The sequence below is a fragment of the Periophthalmus magnuspinnatus genome, chromosome 1, assembly GCF_009829125.3.
Source record: "Periophthalmus magnuspinnatus isolate fPerMag1 chromosome 1, fPerMag1.2.pri, whole genome shotgun sequence".
Taxonomy (NCBI): domain Eukaryota; kingdom Metazoa; phylum Chordata; class Actinopteri; order Gobiiformes; family Gobiidae; genus Periophthalmus; species Periophthalmus magnuspinnatus.
The window spans coordinates 22,484,336-22,505,228 of record NC_047126.1 but is presented as its reverse complement, the minus strand read 5'-3'; the positions used below and the strand labels follow the sequence as shown (position 1 = coordinate 22,505,228).

The 20,893-nt window shown below is 36.8% G+C and overlaps 2 protein-coding genes across 2 annotated transcripts; both read left to right on the top strand.

Annotated features, from left to right (window-relative positions):
• The first annotated feature begins 6,572 nt into the window (after positions 1-6,572).
• LOC117369770 (protein PERCC1) lies at positions 6,573-7,951 on the top strand. The gene is made up of 2 exons (XM_033965109.2): positions 6,573-6,584; positions 7,214-7,951. Exon 2 carries the CDS (start codon positions 7,222-7,224, stop codon positions 7,942-7,944), a length of 723 nt encoding a protein of 240 aa, XP_033821000.2. The 5' UTR covers positions 6,573-6,584; positions 7,214-7,221; the 3' UTR covers positions 7,945-7,951.
• A 2,513-nt stretch (positions 7,952-10,464) lies between these two features.
• Positions 10,465-20,677, top strand: pdia2 (protein disulfide isomerase family A, member 2). The gene is made up of 11 exons (XM_033965099.2): positions 10,465-10,777; positions 12,192-12,398; positions 13,019-13,152; positions 13,486-13,620; positions 15,395-15,511; positions 15,766-15,891; positions 16,525-16,722; positions 17,272-17,392; positions 17,971-18,149; positions 19,059-19,208; positions 19,791-20,677. The coding sequence occupies exons 1-11, from the start codon at positions 10,510-10,512 to the stop codon at positions 19,833-19,835; spliced, it is 1,680 nt and encodes a 559-aa protein (XP_033820990.1). The 5' UTR covers positions 10,465-10,509; the 3' UTR covers positions 19,836-20,677.
• Positions 20,678-20,893: the final 216 nt, after the last annotated feature.

The window sequence follows — 20,893 nt, the reverse complement described above, 5'->3', positions numbered from 1 at the left end:
CTGGAGAAGGAGTGAAAGAAGAGAGGAAAAGAGAGATTACACGAGGACTGACCTGGGACAAACAAGGAAGACAGAAGATGAGGGACTAGGAAGTAGGAAGCAAGTTGAAGTGACATCCTAACCCGGTCCGACCTGTTCTTAGTGGAATGCATGGTATGTCCTCACACCATTCAGATCAGCCACACTGGACAGAGGAGAGCGAGGGACCTGAGTTAACACAGAAACTTAGGTACAGATTAACGTTAAATATTATGATAATTTTATACAAGTTATAAAATGTATAAAAATTAAAAACAGGTGGGTCGTACTCAGTTACATTTACTCAGTTACATTTACTTAAGTAACGTTTTGAAGAAATTGTACTTCTTAGAGTAATTTTCAAACACTACATTTACTCCTGCTTCAGTAATGTTTAGTTTGAAGTAACAGTACTCTTACTTGAGTAAACATTTTGGTAACTATTCTCACTGTAAGTCATAAAAAACTTTATGTTGACAATTTCGAATGATTAACTTGTTTTGCCTGCAACACTACTTCAGATATGGTTGGGGTTTTCTCGTTTTTGTGTCTATCCTTTGAAAATACCAGATTTTGTGCATTATTTTATGTTTTATTCTTTTAGCTAAAGTTACTTATGTAAATATATATGTGTAATATGTAATAAATATACTACATCCAGACAGTTAAGCTTACAATTACATTTACCTGAGTATAAGTTTCCCCAAGTACCTTTTTACTCTTGCTTGAGTAATTTCTTGGGCCACTACCTTGTACTTTTACTTGAGTAACATTACTTAAAAGTAACTTTACTTTTACATAAGTTTTTTGGCAACTCTACACATCTCTGTATAATAATCATGAAAAAGTTGCATCAATATTTCATAACTGATCTTTAGTGTGTAATTGATTTGAGTGAGCAATGTTCATGTGGTACCCAAACCTAAAACATATTCTAAGGCCGGGCAATTAATTGAATTCATATGTGTTTTTAATAATTGAGATTTTGAAAAAAAATGAAACCCCTGTTAATGAATCCCATGCACTTATAAACCTTTGGATGAAAATGAAGACAGAGACACAGCCCTGTCACTGGCATTTGGGTTAAACATGATCATGTGCATACTATAATACAAATTCAGACAATGTGCTTTCAGTCAGTGGAAACCCCAGGAAGTCTTTTGAACTAAATGAATGAATTTCACTGGGGATCTGAAAAACAAAGACTGCACCACAAAGTTTTCTGATTTAATCAAAAGTCATGATGAGAGCTATTACTTCAGAGTAGAGAACAGTGTTTTTAAAGCTACAGCTGTTTGTGACACTCCTCAGATTTAGAGGCAAGACACTTCCTATTTATTCAAAAGTTAATGATGAAAAGAAAACATGCATCAAAACCTCTTGATGTTATGACTTAAAAAAAAAACCAACATGGCCAATTAAGCAGGCTTTGAACGCACCATCAAGCTTTTATCCTGATATTCTGTGTGTAGGACTATTTAGGATTTGAATTCTTGCAGCTACAATATTTGTTCATGTATTTTAATCTCTGAATAACCACTTATTTCACGATCAAACTGTATTTTGTGGACACAGATATATATTTAACAGCTTTTATCAATTCAATTTCAATTTCAGTTTATTTTTGTAAAGCCCAAAATCACAGCAGCAGTTGCCTCTTGGGGCTGAATATGATAATTGATTTAACCAACAGAAAATTAGAAAATCAACAGTGAAACAAGCAAGTAAATTAATCAACAGAAAACTCTTCTAGACAGTACACAGTAAATAGCCCCCTCTTCCATCTCATGAGCATCAGCTTAGTTCTTAATTTATTATCTTTCTTACATTGTAATGTCATCTCCAAATGTTGTTTTTTTACTGACTCTCCCTGGAGCCTTCACTAAAGGTGTTTGGTAAACTACAGCTAAACAAAAGGTAGCTGTTAACTTGGAAACTAACACTACATGATTAACAAGGTGGAGCAGAGCATTTTGAGCTTTGGAGATGTAAACAGATTAATACCATAATAAAGGGTTACTCAAACATGTGTCAATGAAAGAAAACATAACTCCAGGTATGTTTTTGAGGAGGTAACGGCATTATAATGTGGCTTATAGCTCACAAGAGTCGATTTAGCGTAATACAGGACCTTTAAATGTAACTATCTTGCATTAATATAATAGGCTAATAGGTGGTTTTATTGCCTTACTATGAGCAGAGTCATCTCCAAAGACCTGACTTATTTATGGAGATAGAAAAGTTTAATGCCAAACTGTGAAACATTCCAGGCAAAGCAATTACATATCTATGGAAACAAGCAAGTGGTGTGCTCTTCTCTTTAAAGGTTTGTTCAGAGCTCAGTGCATCTACACTAGACAATCTCTTATAGGTTTATATGGGACTTTTGAGGGGTACAGCCTGAGTAGTGGAGACAGTCATGTATACATAATGATTACACTGTTCATATTCGATTGTCCACTTAAAGCAGAACTAATATTTAAGAACTAAGTACAGCACAGTTTTTAACATCATATCATGGGATTGTAACCAAGAATTGCAGCATGTTCAGTTCAAAGGACACAAGTAAGAGGCTGTGGTTTGTTTTTCCTGTGCTTCTCAGTAACACAGTCACAAAGCTCCACTAGAGATGTCTATTCATTTGTGTTTGGATAGATGCATCAAGTAAAATGCCTCTTACGTGTTTAACTGGGAGCCCAATTTACAAATAGCCTGCATTAATAAAGACAGCACATGTCCTTGGATGGTGGAAGCCAGAGGGACCCTGAGATGGATATGTTGAAAATATTGCAGTGTGTTTTGTATTATAGTATGTATATGTTTTATAAATAATGTAAAATATAATGTCACATTAAACCAACTGAATAAATGTAATGGCTTAAATGGAGTGTGGCGTTTCTTCCTTTACTGTGCAGTGGTTCATGTCACTATGTTACATTTTGATAATCTACTAATAGCCTCATATAAACCTCTTTACTTTTCTTTTACTTTTTATTCTGTTTTGGAGTTAACATTCACAAAACCTAAGGGCTGCTATGAAGAAAGTTTCAACAGCGCCTCTTTCTGGCTTTGTGGGGTTACTGCAGATTTAATCTAGAGAAGGTTTCACCTGGACACTATTATTGCAACCTAGACTTTTCTGGCTCCCATCCATAAGCCATTTTCAATTTGATGGTACTGGCTCGAGGCACAAGGATTTATCCTACTCTAAGTTAATGAAGTCCAGCCCCAAATAGAGTTTTAGAGTGAACTTGCCATGCTCTTGTTTACTGGAGGTAACATCATTGTGGGGTGTTATGGGCGTCTCACCTTCAGCGTACTTCTATAAAGTACTTTAAATTACTTTGTGTATGAACTGTGCCATACAAATATACTTGCCTTACCTAAAAAGTCTCTAATTGTCTGCTTTAATGTTACAGCACCTGCAGCCTCTCTTAACTTAGAGATTCTGAGCTTTCACATGAGGCATAGTTTGGCCTCATATTAAAATCATATAAGTAGGCCAAGTCCTGGTTTTATAGTGGTGCCTTGTACTAGTTAGTTTAGACCTGGAATAGTTCTAATTCAGGCCTGTCCTGGTTTATAGTACTCGACTAACATTTAAAAAAAGATTTCTGCTGTGGTGAAAAACGTTTCAGAAGCACAGCGTTGGCTATAATGTATTTTGTCCACAAGAGGGCGTAGTCTGCCAATGCAAAGGCCTGGCTGTGTGGCGTTTGCACCTCACATACACATTTGCTGCTCTTGGATCCTTCATTGGGCAGTCTGCTTTTGTGTAATTAGCCTAATTATTAGTCCATCAAACATGCTCAGGGCGATATGTTACAGTAGCACACCGGACTCCCACACCTGTTCCTTAAATGTCAAATGAAAGGACAAAGTGTAATAATAACAGCATGGTGGCGCTGTGTGAGGGCCAGGTCTCCACAAGTGCCTTGAAATTCCACTTACTCCTTGTGAGTATTAATATTCTTCCTTTTCTTTTATCGCTCTTCTTCTTCGTGTTGTTTGGGGTCTTCCTCTCACTCATTTTCCCTCAGATGCCCTCCCTAATGCTGTTCTACACTCTCTGCATAACACGTGTCTTTGCCATGTACCTCTCCTTTTCCTAACCTCATCATAGATTTTCTTCAGTCCAGTGAGTGTTTTAATGGTATTATTAGATATGTTGGTGCCAGTGGATTTTCAGTATGCTTCTCTTCTCTGAAACCCATTTAGTTTATTTTCTTCTTTCTTGGTGATCTTCCATGTCGTGCATCCATAAAGTCACTCTTGTGGACCACACTTTTTAGAATCAGACAAAGGTTTGTGTTGCCTTCTGTAGTCGGGCTATTATATGTCTAGTCCCTCCTCCATCTCTATCTATCCTTGCCTCACTTCTTTTTCTCACATGATTACATGTTCAGTTCTTTGTGCATGCTGACTCCTCACTGTTTTATATTTGTTAGGGTTGACTGTCTTTGCAAGAGCTGAACCACAGCCATTTTGTGCTGGTCCAGTCTTAGTCTTGGATTTTAATTAATTGATTAACTATTAATTATACATAATAATAATAATAATAATAATAATAATAATAATAATACAGATATAATGTATTAAATAATAAGACCCAGGACAATGTGACCTATAAAAAGCTCATTAAAAATACTTTAAATTGTGGTAAAATAGCCCAGCTGTCTTTGTCTGAGCTTCTCTCAGGAGGGGAGACTCAGAGCATCAAAAATGAAAGTGAAACTTATAAAACATGGTGATATGTGTTTTGTTTTTTGTTTGTTTGTTTTTTGCCGGATATAGCATTTTCAAAATAAAAGGTATCATGGTAATCTAAATGTGTTATTTGTTAGCAGTTAACACCCCATAGAAGTAAACACATAAGGTATCATACAGGGAGATATCTTTCCGGTCTGGTCCCACTCCCTCCATCACGTCTCGAACCAGAACCAAACAATCAGATTTGTTTATTTCAGAGACACGTGTGAAACGAAGGAGCTCATTGGTAATCTGTCGTTTACAAACAAAATCACTTTTTCCTCACCTCAGATTAACAGATTTTAGTGCTGATTCTGCAGAAATTTGTGATGTTTTTCACTCCCTTGTGGCGTTTTTTTCTCTTTTATAAACAGCCCCTCCCCCAAACACCTCATATTAGTTAGCCTTAGTAATGTTTTGAGTGAGTAAAAGCAGAGATGTCTTAAGTTACCTCTTCAAGGCAATATTAATGCACTAAGTTTAAAGTAACTCCATGAATATTGTGATATACATTTTTTGCACACCTGTAATCTGGTTTACTGTAGTAACCCCTGGCAAATCAGAGTGCAGAGATGCATCATGGGAAGACTAGTTTAGAAAAGTGCAGGTTTTCTTAGGCATTACCATGTGTACTTTGTGATGTAAACTCGTAAACCTGTCTGTGTACATTGGTGCGTGTGTCCATGTGCTCCTGTGCCTAAAAGCGTGTGTAATTCATTGTTAGCCCCTTGAGAGCTAACATATTGCTTCTATTGATCTTTAGACCTGAATCAACACAGAAGCCTGGAAACTGAGGACAGCAGCAGCTAACACAGATAACACACACACACACCTACATATGTCAGCGCCATGGGACAACAGGTACCGCTAATATGTTAAAGATAAAGGTTTGACCAGAGGATAAGCATGAAATAACTATATAATAACAATAGACTGTATTTGTCCTGCCTAAAGAAACTACAGCTGATTATGTTGTGAGTTACCTATTGAGTAAATGCCTTCCATAAATCTCATGCTCAGATTAACCTGTTCTGTTCAATGTAAAACTGTGACAGAAGTAAAAAAAATAAAATGGCAAGAGATGTGTGTCAAATAAGTGCTAAAAGTGCACACAAAAATACATTTAAAAAGGTGAGATTTTATTGTTTGGAGTAAAGCCCCCGTGCCACAGAACTACAAATAGTCCAATCAGGAGAGGACAAGTAGATGAAAGGACAATGAGGTAGGAATTTTAGGTCTTGGGCTCAGTAGTCTTTAAAATAACATCCAGAGACATTTAATCTGGATCTGGTTTTGCTTCTCTGTTAAGTGGCCTTGAAAACTGTTTTTCTTTACAGTAAGTTATATATTTAACAAAGACTTTGCTATTGTCTGTCCCATTATTTCTATAATAACTAACTCTCCTAATTGTCCATTAGTTGATTTGAGGCTGTTCTTTCTTTTGTTCTGAGTACATAAGCTCTCCGCTTCTCAGAGTGCCCCCCTTTAGAAGTCAAAACAGCATATGATTAGATTTCACGCTCTTTTCTCTTTAAACAGGCCCGATAACCTGAGCGGAAGGGCCTGTGCTGGGTGTGTGTGCATGTGCACAGACCCTCCAGCGTGTCTTAGTACATCTCCATTAGCGGGACCACCCCTCCCGCGTTGCCCAGTGATAAAGTCAACACAATATGTTTGGACAATGAGACTCACAAATATTTCCATATTTGTCCTGGAAGCCTGGTCAGCTGACATACACTCAGCGGGATGGGGCCCAGTATAAATCCACACACACAGTCCATCAGAAAAACCAGCCCCTACTGGACCAGACAGGCCAGGTAATGTACCCTTCATTATAATGCTTGAACTCTTATTGTCTATTGTTAGGATGTTTATATCTTATAGTTAGTCTGTGTATGTAGTGCATTTGGATTAGGAAAGTAACATGCTGTAGACTAGTATTTTTGTAACTTTTCACCTTTTACTCGATTGATAATTATTGGTCTTGCGATGAACCTTCCCAGCTATCTGTTAAAGGCAGGGCTCCTTATGTTACTTTAGATTGTTACATCCAGCACGCAAGTGAATCTATTATTACTGTAATAGACCTCAAGTTGAAGTAAAAAGTAGTGATTCCTGAGAAGATCAGTTTGTTTAAATATTACATTTATTAGTAAACTGAGTATAATACCCACCTCTGAGCTTGACGGTGCATTGAGAATTTGAACAGGGAACCAGGGTGGGAAAACGTAATTTAAAATTACTGCGCTATTCTCTCCTAAAAAACATTGTATAATATTGCAAGTTGGAATAATATTGAAAGCTGTAATGGATCATATTTTGAAGATATTTCAAGTCTCAGATGAGATCTTTCTGGGGGTGAAATTGTTTTATATACCCCTAATCACCTTTTTTCTTTGGCCACATATTCGTACTAGTACGACTTCTGTCTCTCTTCTTTTTTTAGAGATCGTCATGGCGACAGGTGTGATCCGCAGTTTCTTAGTCCGACCATCAGGATACTTCCCCCTGATGTTCCAGCCCTCTCCTCACACTGACCCAGATGAGGAGCAGACACATCTGCATCCAGATGAGAGTGAGCGTGACGAGGAAGAAGAGCTCCAGGAAGAAGAGGAAGAGGAGGAGATGTTCTTAGATCCTGCCCCCACCACTCTGGATATGACCAGTCAGCTGCTGCAATTTGCCGAGCTCATCAGTCGTGACATCCAGCGATATTTTGGTCACAGCTGCGGTGACCAAGATGCCTGTGACATCTATAATGACTCTGTCTCCTTAACAGCCAGCGGCCGTCTGCGTTACTATGACGATTTGCTTAAAATAGCCAAAGGAGGGAGTCTGGAGGAAAGAGAGAGTGGTAGGTTCAAGCCCTGTGAAGATGAACAGAGTGTTACTAAGGGTAGTAGCAGTTTGGGGCCCCTGGCTGAACTGTTCGACCAAAAGGGTCTGAGCCAGGGTCGCCCCATGACCAAGAGACTCCTGCCCCTGAGCTTCTGGACCGAGCCCGGACCAGGTCTCAGCCCAGACAGTGACAAGCCCCAACAAGACCAAGAACTGCCTCTTCACACACACCACTTAGACGGGGCACAGATGGACTTCAGCGACCTGCTGGCATTCTGGGACTCCCATCCTGAGCCCCCCCAACCTCTAACTGATGACGACACACACATGCAGCACTGAACTCTGCTGTAACTGCTAGAGGTTAACAGCTTAAAATAGACAGACAAATAAAACAGATATATATGGTCTTTTTGTTTGTTTTAAATTATCTTTTTTATTATTTATTTATTTATATGGATAACCTAAAAACTAAGCTCAACTGGTAAAGATGGTTGTACAATTATATTTTTATGTGCAGTCAGAAACAAGTAGTTAAGGTCTGACAATGTCTTTTATGATCTGGTAGTGTAAACACCGTGACACTGCTTGTTTATCATTAGCATATCATCTTATCAGCTACGTAAACACACAAATGACTGCTAAACTAGAAGCTGCCCCCCATTTACTGCTATTAACGGCTGTTTTTTGATTGGTTGTTTGATCTCTCTGTATTTTTTTTTAAATAATTCACTACAATATACAGTATATCTCTATGTATCTCACCTACGCTGCACTCAGAAGACTACACCTGCACAGGAGTTCATGCAAAAACAACTATTTATGCATAAAAAAGTACTAGGAAACAGTGTATTTATATAAAGACAGATTAAACTTGTGAATCATGAGTTTAATCTGCCTTTTTACTTATAAATACCAAAAAATATCAAATCTCACTAACTTCCTTTCTACTGCTGTCCCATATAAATCCTTATAATCTAAAAAAAAATAAATAAAGATAAAATAAAAAAAAAAGGTTATTAAATCTACTACTGTCTCTTTAAAATTCAACACATGATTTTGGGTTTTAGTTTTCCAGGACACTTTGACACTTACAGTGTTAGGTATAGGTACAGTTCTAAAGTAAAAAAAGGATGATTAATACTAAATGTTAAAACAAATGTAGGGGAAATAGATGCACATCAGGGAGATGAACAGGGGGGAAACACAATTTTTACCTAAGGCACCATGTTGCCTAGAACTGGCTCCGTAATAATGATGACAATGGAAGCTTTTCAGTTAACTTTTCACTCATTGTAAACATTTGGTCTGTATCAGTAAATCCTAAATTTAAAGACACATAAATTAATGAAATACTACAGAAAATTTAGGTGCACTCAGGGCTCATGTCTGGGGCTACTGCTATACATGATGAGCTTCTATTAACCTGACTTTGTTTAAGGTTATGGTCTCTATTGGGCAGGACATACCGGTCCGGAGTCAGGAACATATTTTTTATTGCACCATGACACATAAACAACCTTACAGTTCTCAATCTCTGCCAACTATTTGATTTTTGTCACCCTTGAAAATGCACCATGTCACTATCCCAAGTGTCTGGGATAGTGACAGGCAGTTGGTTTCCAAGATTCTTAGTAACTGTACACCTGACTGGATGACAAAAGGTGCTCCTGTTAGTAGCCCTGTATTAGTTATTACTTAAAAAAAAAAAAGTAAAATGAAAAGATTATATTTTACAGTTTTTTCTTGTTTAGCAGCTTTTATCGTACGTATCGTATGATCTTTTATCTTGGTGATGGGACTTTCAGCTCTTTTATGGGATCTGAATGTTTTGAATCCCTCGATTTCAAAAAGCTCTTGTAAAGAATTGCTCTATTTATACATACAACAGAGGCCAATGTGAGAACTCATTTGAACGACAAACTAATAACAGATAGGCTTAGAAATGGTTCAAACTGAGAGTGAGAGTGTGTTTACCCTTTGAAATTATCTAAATAAAACGTTGAGCTAAATAATAATACTGGTAATAACTGTCATTATGATGTTAGATATGTTTTTGTGCACAAAGCTCTCACTCGTGTCGCCTACTCTGCTTTTGTGTTGATTCTTGTGTTGGTTCAGCATTGATCACAATAAAAATGCAGAATAAAAAAAAGAAAAGATTTGGTTCTTTTAAAAAATGAGGTTCGTTTCCAAACATTCATGTAAAGGAACAGTTCAAAAGAGCCAGCTCATTCAAACATTGCATCATTAATTTATCTTGATAAAAAATACATTTAAATTGGGTGCAGGCCCTTTAATTAACAACAGCAGCTTAGATCCCTACATGATGCAGAACCAGCCAAATAAAATCTCCCTTTATCTCCAGTATCAGTATTATATTACCAATTGGTTATTCTGTCAACTCAGGTATTATGAACCTTTATGTGTACGAATGGCATATCTTATAACTGCATATTTGTATTTGCAGGAAGGTGTGGTTTATACAGAAAAAGTGTTTGCTGTAAGTCAATAAAGATGTGACATAGATAGACCAACAGCCATACCACCACTCTCACCGCTGTAGATAAACCAACTCATGATAACGCACCATAAACCCTCAATTCAAATGTGAGCTGGCAAGTCATCTTAATGTCTCTTTATAAACAGCATGTACACTGATTTGTAACTGGATTAATTGGGAAAAATATGCAAATTAGTGTGAAGAGAATATAAGACCTACGTGTGATGACTCAAGAAGGCAGCGTGTGATTGGTTGATATCTTCATTTATCCGCTCCAGACCCGGCTTGTGATTGGCTGAAAGGGGAGGGCCAGTGAGATTTCGACACACACTCTGGATGTGTGATACTTAAAGCTGTTTAGTGACTTTGGTCCACGTGTATTTGCAGGTGTAATTAGGTGAGACATGAGGACATCCACGCTGCTGACCACCGCTCTGCTGGGTCTGCTCCTCTGGGCCTCCTGCACCCGGGCCGAAGAGGAGACACCCAAGGAGGCACCCAAGGAGACAACTGAGGAGACGAGCAAAGAGCTAGGAGACGATGAAGTAGAGGAGGAAAAACCCAAGAAAAATAAAACCACAGAGATAGAAGAGGAGAGTGATGTCATGGTGCTGCATATTAACAACTTTGAGAGAGCGCTGAGTGAAAACAAGTATCTGCTGGTTGAATTCTGTAAGTATAAAATTCCACATGGTTCAGTTTTTTTTCTATACTGTATGTTTGAGAACATGTGTTGAAATTAACTTCTCATTTCAACAATGAAAACTTGAATTTGACACAATGAACACTAATTTAACAGGCCCATTCAATGTTGTTAAAATTTCTTGGGTGTAATCACTAATAAAAATGATCAGGTTCAATATTTGTGAATTAAAATTTTTAATATTTTTTATGACCGCTGGGAGTATGACATCATCACATTCAGAAAACCACCAGTTGTACTAATTACAATTTTTTTCTCCTTTATTCTTCCAAAAAAAAAAAAATCAGTTATATTTCTGAATATACGTGAGTTTGCAAGTTTGTTTGTTTCCATATGTAATCCAAGCAAGCAAATAATTACTGATCTCATATTCAGTTACAACAAATATGCAATTTAAAACACAACTGTACTTGTAAAAATACTGAATGCGCTGGTTTTAAGGAGCATTAAACTCATGGTGTGAGATAAAACTTGGTCCAGGTGTTTCTCCCACTTTCCTCTCCCACAGCTGACCTTATCCCCACAGGTCACCGCAGCAACTGTCACCGAGATACAAGGGGCACATTTACATTTTATCCACCTCCTCCACCAACTGTATCCAAACTTTTTCTCTCTTAGCCTGATATATTAGGGCAGTAGGGCTTTAGTCGTTTGGTTGGTTGATGGAGTCTTAGTCGATTAAAATCGGTGTCAGATAACCATTTCATTTAGATTAGAATGATTTATATGGAACAGCAGCGGAAAGTTAGTGAGATTTGGTATTTTTTGTATTTAAAAGGCAGACCAAACATCCTATATCACGCAAAATTGACTCTTGTGAACTTTAAGCCATGTTAGAATGTTTTTACCTCATAAACAACATACCTGGAGTTATGTTTTGTTTTATCCACATATGTTTGAGTAACACTTTATTATTAGTCTGTCTAGATCTCCAAAGCCCAAAATGCTCTGGTCCACCTTGTGATGTCATGAAGTGGTAGTTTTCAAATTAACAGCGACCTTTTACTTTTTGTTCAGTAGAGATTGGCAATTTCAGGGCTGAAATTATCCAAATGATTCTAGTGAAGGTGTGCGTAGTTTAAAAACACAGTGGAGCACTTCCTGTATTACCACATGACATCACAAGGTGGAACAGAGTGTTTTCTGAACTCAGCCTAAATATCCAGGGTTTGTGTGTTAAACATGTGAATGAAACAAAACAAAATGTATGTTTTGATGAGGAAACAACATTATAACATATATCATAAAATAGTGTAATGTGTAATATTGTAGTCAGTTTGGGTCAGATTTTGCTTTGAAATGTCTTTGGTTAACCAAGGATTTCTTTAGTTGATCACACCCCCAATATCCATTTAATTTAGTATGAATTATTTTCATTTTCAGATGCTCCATGGTGTGGACACTGCCAACGCCTGGCCCCTGTGTATGAAGAGGTGGCTGGGAGACTGAAACAGGAGGAGAAGGACATGCGTTTGGCCAAAGTAAACGCCATTGAGGAGAAGGAGCTGACAGAGGAGTTTGAAGTCGGAGGGTACCCCACCATCAAGCTGTTCGTCAATGGAGACCGCACAAAGCCTAAAGACTACACAGGTACATACTGAAATGTTCAACAGTATATGTGGAATTAACCCTGTGGAATTAAATCAGTAGCACTTTATAACTACACCTTATTTAGGCTTAATAAAGCATGGACAAAGACTTAATTCATAATGAACAATTACTCTGAGAATGGGCTGTCAAAAGTGTTGAAAATCAGATACAAATCAATACTAAACTAAGTAAATGATAGTTGACAGATTTTACTTTTGGCTTTTACTAAACTAAGTATTGATGCTAAAAAGTCACATTCAAAGGACACAGATGATCCTTTATTGAAAAACTTTATAATGATCTTAAGTTGTATCAGAACCGTATAGTATAAGTATAAAGTATAAGACAAAGCATAAACAAAATTAATTAGTTGGGCTTTTTTTTGGTTCAGTGTACAGTATATTCAAAATTATATTGATTAATAATATAGTTTTTTGTCATTTCTTCGCTTGCTTACTTTTTAGTCAATTGTAATCCGTCAAATAAGAGTATTCTAGTGTTTGTTTGGAGATGAAGTGGGAATTTAATACATTATACTATAAATAATAAATAATGAAGTTATGACTATTTAATGTGTATTTTGGTTGTATGACTACATAAGTGCTGTGTGTCTGTTGTAGGAGGGCGGTCTGCTGAGGCAATGGTCACATGGATGAAGCGTCAGGCATCTCCTGGAACCCCCACCCTGGACTCCCCCTCCTCTGCAGCACAGTTCATCCAAGCCCATAACATCTCTGTAGTGGGATTCTTTAAGGTGGGGCTCAGGTTACATCTTTAATTTATGTTAATACAAAACTGTATGTACTGTACACCTTATCAGAGTATTTCAAATTAGGGCAGTCAAAAGCATCTAAAATCAGTCAATAATCCATAATAAAACTAATATTGGAACTAGATACTAATTTGAGCAGATATTTATACTAAAAAGTCAGGACTATTTGCTTCAGTAAAAAAGAAAAAAAATCTGCAGTCTAAGCCATACGAAACAATAACAATAACACAATTTCATATAATTCTGAATTGGCATAATAAAATATTGGCAAATATTAAAAACAAAACTAAAATTGGATGTGTGTGTTTCTGTCAGGACATGGAGAGTGAACCTGCCAAAGTCCTGGATGAGCTTTACTTCAGCACAGATGTGGAGTTTGCCAAGACGTCCAGCCCTGAGGTGTTCAACAAGTATGAAGTCACTGCAGACTCTGTGGTGCTCTTTAAGAAGGTAAACGCACACATACTGACAACTCTACACTACACAGCTACATACACAGTACACACAGTATTCGAGAGAGAACTACAGTAGTGTTAGCAGCAGAAGTCATCATAGCAGTATTAATGTAATTAGGGGAGGTTATGGATGATTGACTAATAAATTATCACAATGAACATAATATACTTAAAATACTGCAATTTTTTATGTAGCATTTGAGAACAAACAGAGAAGAAACAAATTAAACAGGAAAATAAAATCATGTTTATATTGGATGCTGTTATTGCACTGAAAAATGTATAAAAACATACATGTTTACTGTGAGCGGATTTGCATCTCCACAAACCTGATTCTTATGTTTTCGTGGAGGAGGGCCTCATCTGGCTTATCTGGGAATGATCTTCCTTTGGCCCTGATATTGTTTATGTCATATTTTAGTTTATTTAGTTTATTTTACAGTGATCATATACGAGAGCATTAAACAAAGAAACACTGAAGAGATACTTTGTGCCAGATTATAGCTCTTGGAGCTAATTTCCACCTGCTGCAGTCCCTGAGACACACAAAACACAGAACACACAAAGAGCATAAAACAATGTAACTGATATACAAACAGTGATAAAAATGATAATGACATTAATAAATAGCTCTGTCCCCTTCCCACCCTACTTCCTCTGTGCCCTTAAATGTTGATTTTTTTCTATATTTGTTGGCACTTAATGTTGGGACTGTCTGTGTTGTTAAAAAATATTTTCTTAACTCGGCACTAAACTTTGCATAATTTTAACTGTGTTGGTTCTTTGTTCCATTCTGTTATAGTTTTGAAAGAGGAAGCTGATTGGCCTAGAGCTGTTTTTCTTTGCTACACTGGCCATTGTTGTTCTTATCATCTGTTCAGACGTTTATGTGGCGAGTGTTTTGAGTGGTGGAGGTGCCATATTGTTAATATTCTTGAACAACCGCTGCAAATTTGCAAATTTGCAAATTTGCAAATTTGCAAATTGAATAATGTTTATAAAGCTTAGCATTTCATGGACAATTGTGTCCATTGCCACTGATAAATTGGATGCCACTTGTTCAGGGGTCGTTCTGATGTGTAGATGACAGTGTCATCAGCAGACTTCTGTACACGGGTATCATCGCTCATGGTTAGGAGATAATTAATATATACACTGAACAAAAGTGGCCCCAGGACAGCGCCTTGTGATACTCCCATGGCACACGCTCCCAGTTTTGACACTGCATCATTTACACGGACCGTCATTTTTTGTAACTTTTTTATTTCCTGATTTATATACTGTAATTACAATAACAGATTTTATTGCAGTGGGAAAAAGTACATTCCTCAAATAAAATATTTATAATTTGGGTAATCAGAAATGCAAAAGAATGTGTTTTTTTTTTTTTTTTTCAGATATATTGTATTTACAAGACTTTATTTCCAGAAAAAAATAGCTTTAGCAGGAGTCATCTCTGTCCAGTTTGTTTCCACAGTCTAAAATATGACATAACAGGATAGAGGATGTGTCTTTAAGTAAACTAAAGCAATCAAATGATATGCTTATTTTGTTTATAACTATCTTTTTTTTTTAGATTTGGTTGTGACAGACAGATGGTTGTTATCATATAGATATTTAGTTTAAACTGTAGAAGTTTATTGTGATTAGTAGTATTATGAGTATTATTACTCTGTTTAGCAGTAGAGTGTAATAGTTGTCATCAGTGATTTACAGCTGTACTAATTTGTTAGTATGTAGTATTTGAGTGGAACATTTGTGTCTTCCAGTTTGACGAGGGCAGAGTGGACTTTCCTTTGACCGAGGAGGGCAAACTGGACAAACAGAACCTGACCAGCTTCATTCAAGAGAACAGCTTGGAGCTCATCATCCACTTCACTCCAGAGGTGAATACACACGACCATTTAAGCCACACAGTGAACTACAACACTACTGGTCCTGATAAATATGAGGAAGCCGGTGATTATTTAAAATTTTGATCTCAATATGTTAAAATATGAACAAATAACTTCACAGAATGAAATGCAAATCAAAACTCATATAGGTAACCTCCATTTACCAAACCTGCACAGTATTAGTGTTGTGAAGGGCCCTGTACACATTATTTTAAAAAAAAAATCTTTGCTTTATTTGTGTTTAGAAATCCCAGGCCATCTTTGGTTCTAGCATCAAACTCCACACCTTGATGTTTATAAACTCTACCATAGACGCTCACGTGGCTCTGGTGGAAGAGACCCGCAGTGTGGCCAAGGACTTCAAGGGCAAGGTAACTCTAATATTACAATTACTACAACTTCTACTCTATTGCAACTGTGACTACTTGTATTCCTACTGCTATGAATACTAGTACTTCAAATACTAATAGGTGCATGGTGTAACTTTTCTAACGAGAAACCTGCACCTGCTTGTCTCCATAGAAATGTCATTGCTTTACCTATAATATTCAACAGTATGTATTTATTGCTTGGAATCTCCCCAGATCTGACTTAAGATATAGACATACATGTATTTAATCCTACCTTTTACTTTTAGTTTAGTTGACATAATTCCAGGGCTGAAATTATGATTCTAGTGAAAGTGTAAGAGCATTTCCTGTATTACCACATGACATCACAAGATTGAACAGTAGAGTGTTTTCTGTTTAAGAGAAACATCTAAATATACAGGGTTTGTGTGTGAAAACAAAACTTAACTCTGGGTATGTTTTTGATGAGGAAATATTATAACAGATCAGAAAACAGAGTACTATGGGCCCTTTAAGCATAATATCTTTCAAATATCAAAAGCTGATATATACTGCTGGAGTCCTTGCGAGATGTGTAAAAAGGTACTCTGTCCTATAGCTATGAAGTCCTCGTCCTTAGCCTCCCTGACCCGTCTGATGCCTTCTCTCTTTCAGATTCTCTATGTTGTGTTGGACGTGAATGACGAATCACAAGCTAAAATTCTGGAGTACTTTGGTGTGACGATCCGTGACATCCCCACTGTCCGGATGTTTGACATGATCAGCAGGAAAAAGTACAACCTGTCCCCCAGTCCCTTCAGCGCAGACGCAGTGAGACAGCTGTGCCAGGGCGTGCTGGACGGGACCGCACAGGTAACACAGTCTCTACTACTGTACAATGTGAGGGAGGAATGAGTTACGGAAAACATACTGTCGCAGTTCACATTTTAAAAGCACACTATGTAACTTTTCTAGTGGGGAATGCGCCACCTGGTGGTCTCCATAGGTGGCCTCAATTGCTTTATCTGCCATGCCTTACTGTCTCCACTCACCCATCTCCACAGATCTGACCTGTAACTCGGGCTGGTGGTGCCACTTGCTTGTCTCCATGGACATAAATACATTTATATTGTGGAACATTGCAGGCAAAGCAACAATGTTTCCATGGAGACAAGCGGGCGGTGGATCCTCAGAACATGTATGTTAAACACTGTAGGCTTATTCTTGGGTTTCAACTTTCTGTTTATAAGTGGCTCTCTGAGGTCTTTTGATTTGATATTTTGAAATGATAATCAGGACTGAATTGGCACAAATCTTTCCTCACTGAAGCCCATGGACAGAATGTTTTAACGTTATGTTAGACCCAGTCTTTTCATGATGACATCGAGTAAAACATGCACTCTGTCTCTGTGGTATGCACAGCCGTTCTACATGTCAGAGGAGATCCCTGAGGACTGGGACAAAGGCCATGTCAAAGTGTTAGTGGGAAAGAACTTCAAGTCCGTAGCCCTGGACCCCACCAAAAATGTGTTTGTTGAGTTCTGTAAGTCATATTCACTTTACCATTTATTATGATCTACAGCAGTTTATAACCTTTAGGGTTAGGTGTGTGCGTAGCCAAAATTGTATTCAAGTATTTGAGTATCACTCCAGTAGAAGTAAAAAGTCATTCCAAAAAATGGGTAATTGTTATGTTTCATTATTTTTTGTTAAAAAATTAATTTATATATATATATTGTAAACACTAAGAAAGTTTGTATAAGTGTAAAAAGCTATAAGATAGAAATTCTGTTGTCTCACTTTTTCTTGAAGTATGAAATTCTTCTTACTTATAGTTAAACTTAATTTTTAGACTAGACAACAGAACCAAAACTGAATAATTGAATGAAATCAAACTGTGTTTTTTGTCACATATTCCTTTTAGAGTTACAGTTTTGTTTTTTTTTTTATAAATTAACATCAATAAATTTTAAAGTGCACATTTGAAGCACCTTCAGGGTATTCATATTTGAGACAACATGGAAAGATTTACTAAAATAACAACAACATTTTCTAAATTGGTTTCAAATTGCAGCCAACCCTGACCATTCATAAATAATATATAACTGTGTTTCTCCCTAGATGCCCCATGGTGTCATTTCTGCAAAGAGCTGGCCCCCATCTGGGATCAGCTGGGAGAGAAATACGCCAATCACACGAACATCATCATAGCCAAGATGGACGCCACAGCCAATGAGGCAGAGGGTGTGGACATCGGAGGCTTCCCCACTCTTGTGTACTACCCAGCAGAAGGCAAAGAGGTGGGCTACAGTCACTATAATAACCACTTCAAACTTGTTTTCAATACTAAGGAATAGACTCGATACTCAGTACAGATTCTGATATCACTGTGGTAATAAAAAAAAAAACATGTTACTTAGACAATAGATCAATCATAGTTCTTTCTTATTACCATGTTGTCTTATATCTGTGTACTCATTGTCCAGGCATGTTCCATAGTGGTCCATGGGTGTGTACTAGTCTATGTGTCTTATACATGTTCTGATACAGCTCAAAATCATTCTTAAGCTATTTAGCAAAAGTTCCTGTGAATGTTACTTTTTTAGTATCGATACCTGCTCAAATGAGTATCTAGTTTCAGTATTAGTTTTACCATTGATTAGTATCTGATTTTTGATACTTTCGACAACTCTAATAACCACACACTAGACTAGCAACACAAAAGTAAGTAACACATTTAACTATTATTGATGAATGAGGCATTTACTGAATGGGTTCAAATTAAAATAATATTTTCTGGTTGACTAAAAGTATTAGGAATCTAAAATTAGACACAAAATAAAAAGAATGATTCAAATAAATCTTGATTAACTGACAAACTCACAATAAAACTGACTAACTCACAATAAATATACCTACATTCAAGCTACATTCCACATTCATGAGACAGGATATTACGCGTCATTTTTGGCCCCTACGCCGCATTGGACAAAACAAATGCAAGCTTGAAATGGGTGTCGAGAGCGGGAGGAGGCATTCGGCCAATAGTCAGAGCTTAGATCATGAAAGTGCATCCTCTGAGCATACATGTTGTGGATGCTTAAACTCCCAGAATTTAGTCCAGTGGCCTGTTAATGAAATGGTTATTAGATCTTTATTATGAACATTACAAGTTCATGAGTGATTTAATCTGATTTAATGTTCTTCAGGAGGTACAATACCACGGAGATAAGACTTTGGAGAAGATGTCTGAGTTCCTTGACAATGGAGGAGTCATGCCTGAGGAGCCAGAGGAATCAGATGAAGACGAGGATGACGATGAAGAAGTTAGTGATGAGAAAGCAGCAGAGGAGACCAAGGTTTGTATGATTTATAGAATACATATTATGAGAAAATGAATGTTTTGAACCATGTTACAATATTGTTCTTTCATTAAAACATACCTGGAGTTGTATGTAGCTTCAGCCATGATGGTTTCAGTAATTCTCTGTAGGAAGTCCTTTGCCTCTGAGCCTCTCCAAACACTTCATTTGAGTTTTCCCAGGATTGTGATGTTATAGATAAAAGGCCTATGCAGTTTTTAAGTCCATATATCAAACTTGTTTTAAACATTTGCAAGGATGCTGTCAAACCGTGTTCATTACTGCTGCATGCTTCAACTAACATGTTCCTCATTACTTTTATTAATTGTTTTTTTCTGTGGTAATTCCCTCTGTTGCCAGTAGAGGGCAAGCTGAACCAGATGGTATATTCTGATCAGATTTAAAAAAAAAAAAAAAAAAAAAAAAGGGATTATTTTAAATTCTAAATCATGAAATTGCAAAACAACATACTTACAGGCCAAAGCAAAAGGATAATACTTGTTCTTTAAATCAATATGCTTACACTAAATGTTTCTTGATAAGATTTTGTGAAGATTTATTTATTTTGTTTACTTTCAGGAGGCAGACTCACCAGTCAATGAAACCGCCAAAGACGAACTGTGATTTGTGTCTTTATAATTTCACCCACTTATTTAAAGCTGACCTATTATGCTAAATCAACTTCTCAGAGCTTTTAACCATATTACAGTACTTCCCCTTATCACATACCTTCTCAAAGTTATATTTGGAGGGATTCGTGCATGTTTTAGCAATCTTCAATTCCTTATTTTCAAGATGCCATTTTACTGATCAGCCCCCATTATCACCACCGCTTGCATACCTCCACTGCTCTGTACTTACTTTGTCCTCAAATTTTATTGTCTTAATCAGTAATACGTATAGGATTTCTCTTGTCATTTTGGTACAAATGAAAAAGCTATTTGCTGGCGTGATGTACTGTTATCCATCGGTCAGCTCCCATTGGGCACTGCAGTTTTCTAAAGTGGAAGTCAGCAGACTTGTTTCTTTTATTAAGTCATTTTAGTTTAGATTTAAATGTGCAAATTATAACACAATGATCCACGGGTGTCATAGATTATAACTATATAGCAGACATAAGCACAATAGGTCTTCTTTAAATAATTTCTATACAATACAATGAATTTTAGTAGGAAAGAAAAATTTACTATCAAATTATATTGTTTGTATTTAATTTAAAAAGAGAAAATGGACTGTTGCCCTGAACTCTGGTATTATACACAGATACCAACTGTACTGTACTGAAGGTGCAGAATAATAAGAAAAACATGCCTTGCTCCATTTTTTGGCATGGAGCTTATTTGACATATGTAAGTTATTTGTTAGTGTAAGTAATTTACTTTTATGAAACTGTAAATGGTCTCATCACAATGTTGTTTATTTGTTGTGAATAAAAATATGGTTTCATAAAAATTATGATTAAAACCCCTTCATTGTTATTTATGTATTTATTAAAATGGATAACTGTGCCATGGAATCATTTAGACCCTCCCTCTCTGCAAGGAAGGTCTAAACCTGGACTGAACCAGGAGTAATTGTCTAAAAATGTGATCTGCTTGTCTTTATTTAAAGGTTATACCAAGTTCCAGAGTATAACATAATTCACTTATCCATAGAGACGAGCACGTACAATGCCTCAAGGT

Bases quoted from the DNA above. Each gene is read 5' to 3' on its own strand.
- LOC117369770 (XM_033965109.2), top strand. From the start codon at position 7,222: ATGGCGACAGGTGTGATCCGCAGTTTCTTAGTCCGACCATCAGGATAC.
- pdia2 (XM_033965099.2), top strand. From the start codon at position 10,510: ATGAGGACATCCACGCTGCTGACCACCGCTCTGCTGGGTCTGCTCCTC. The intron at 10,778-12,191 runs GTAAGTATAAAA...TTTCATTTTCAG, and splicing joins GTATCTGCTGGTTGAATTCT to ATGCTCCATGGTGTGGACAC. The intron at 18,150-19,058 runs GTGGGCTACAGT...AATGTTCTTCAG, and splicing joins ACCCAGCAGAAGGCAAAGAG to GAGGTACAATACCACGGAGA.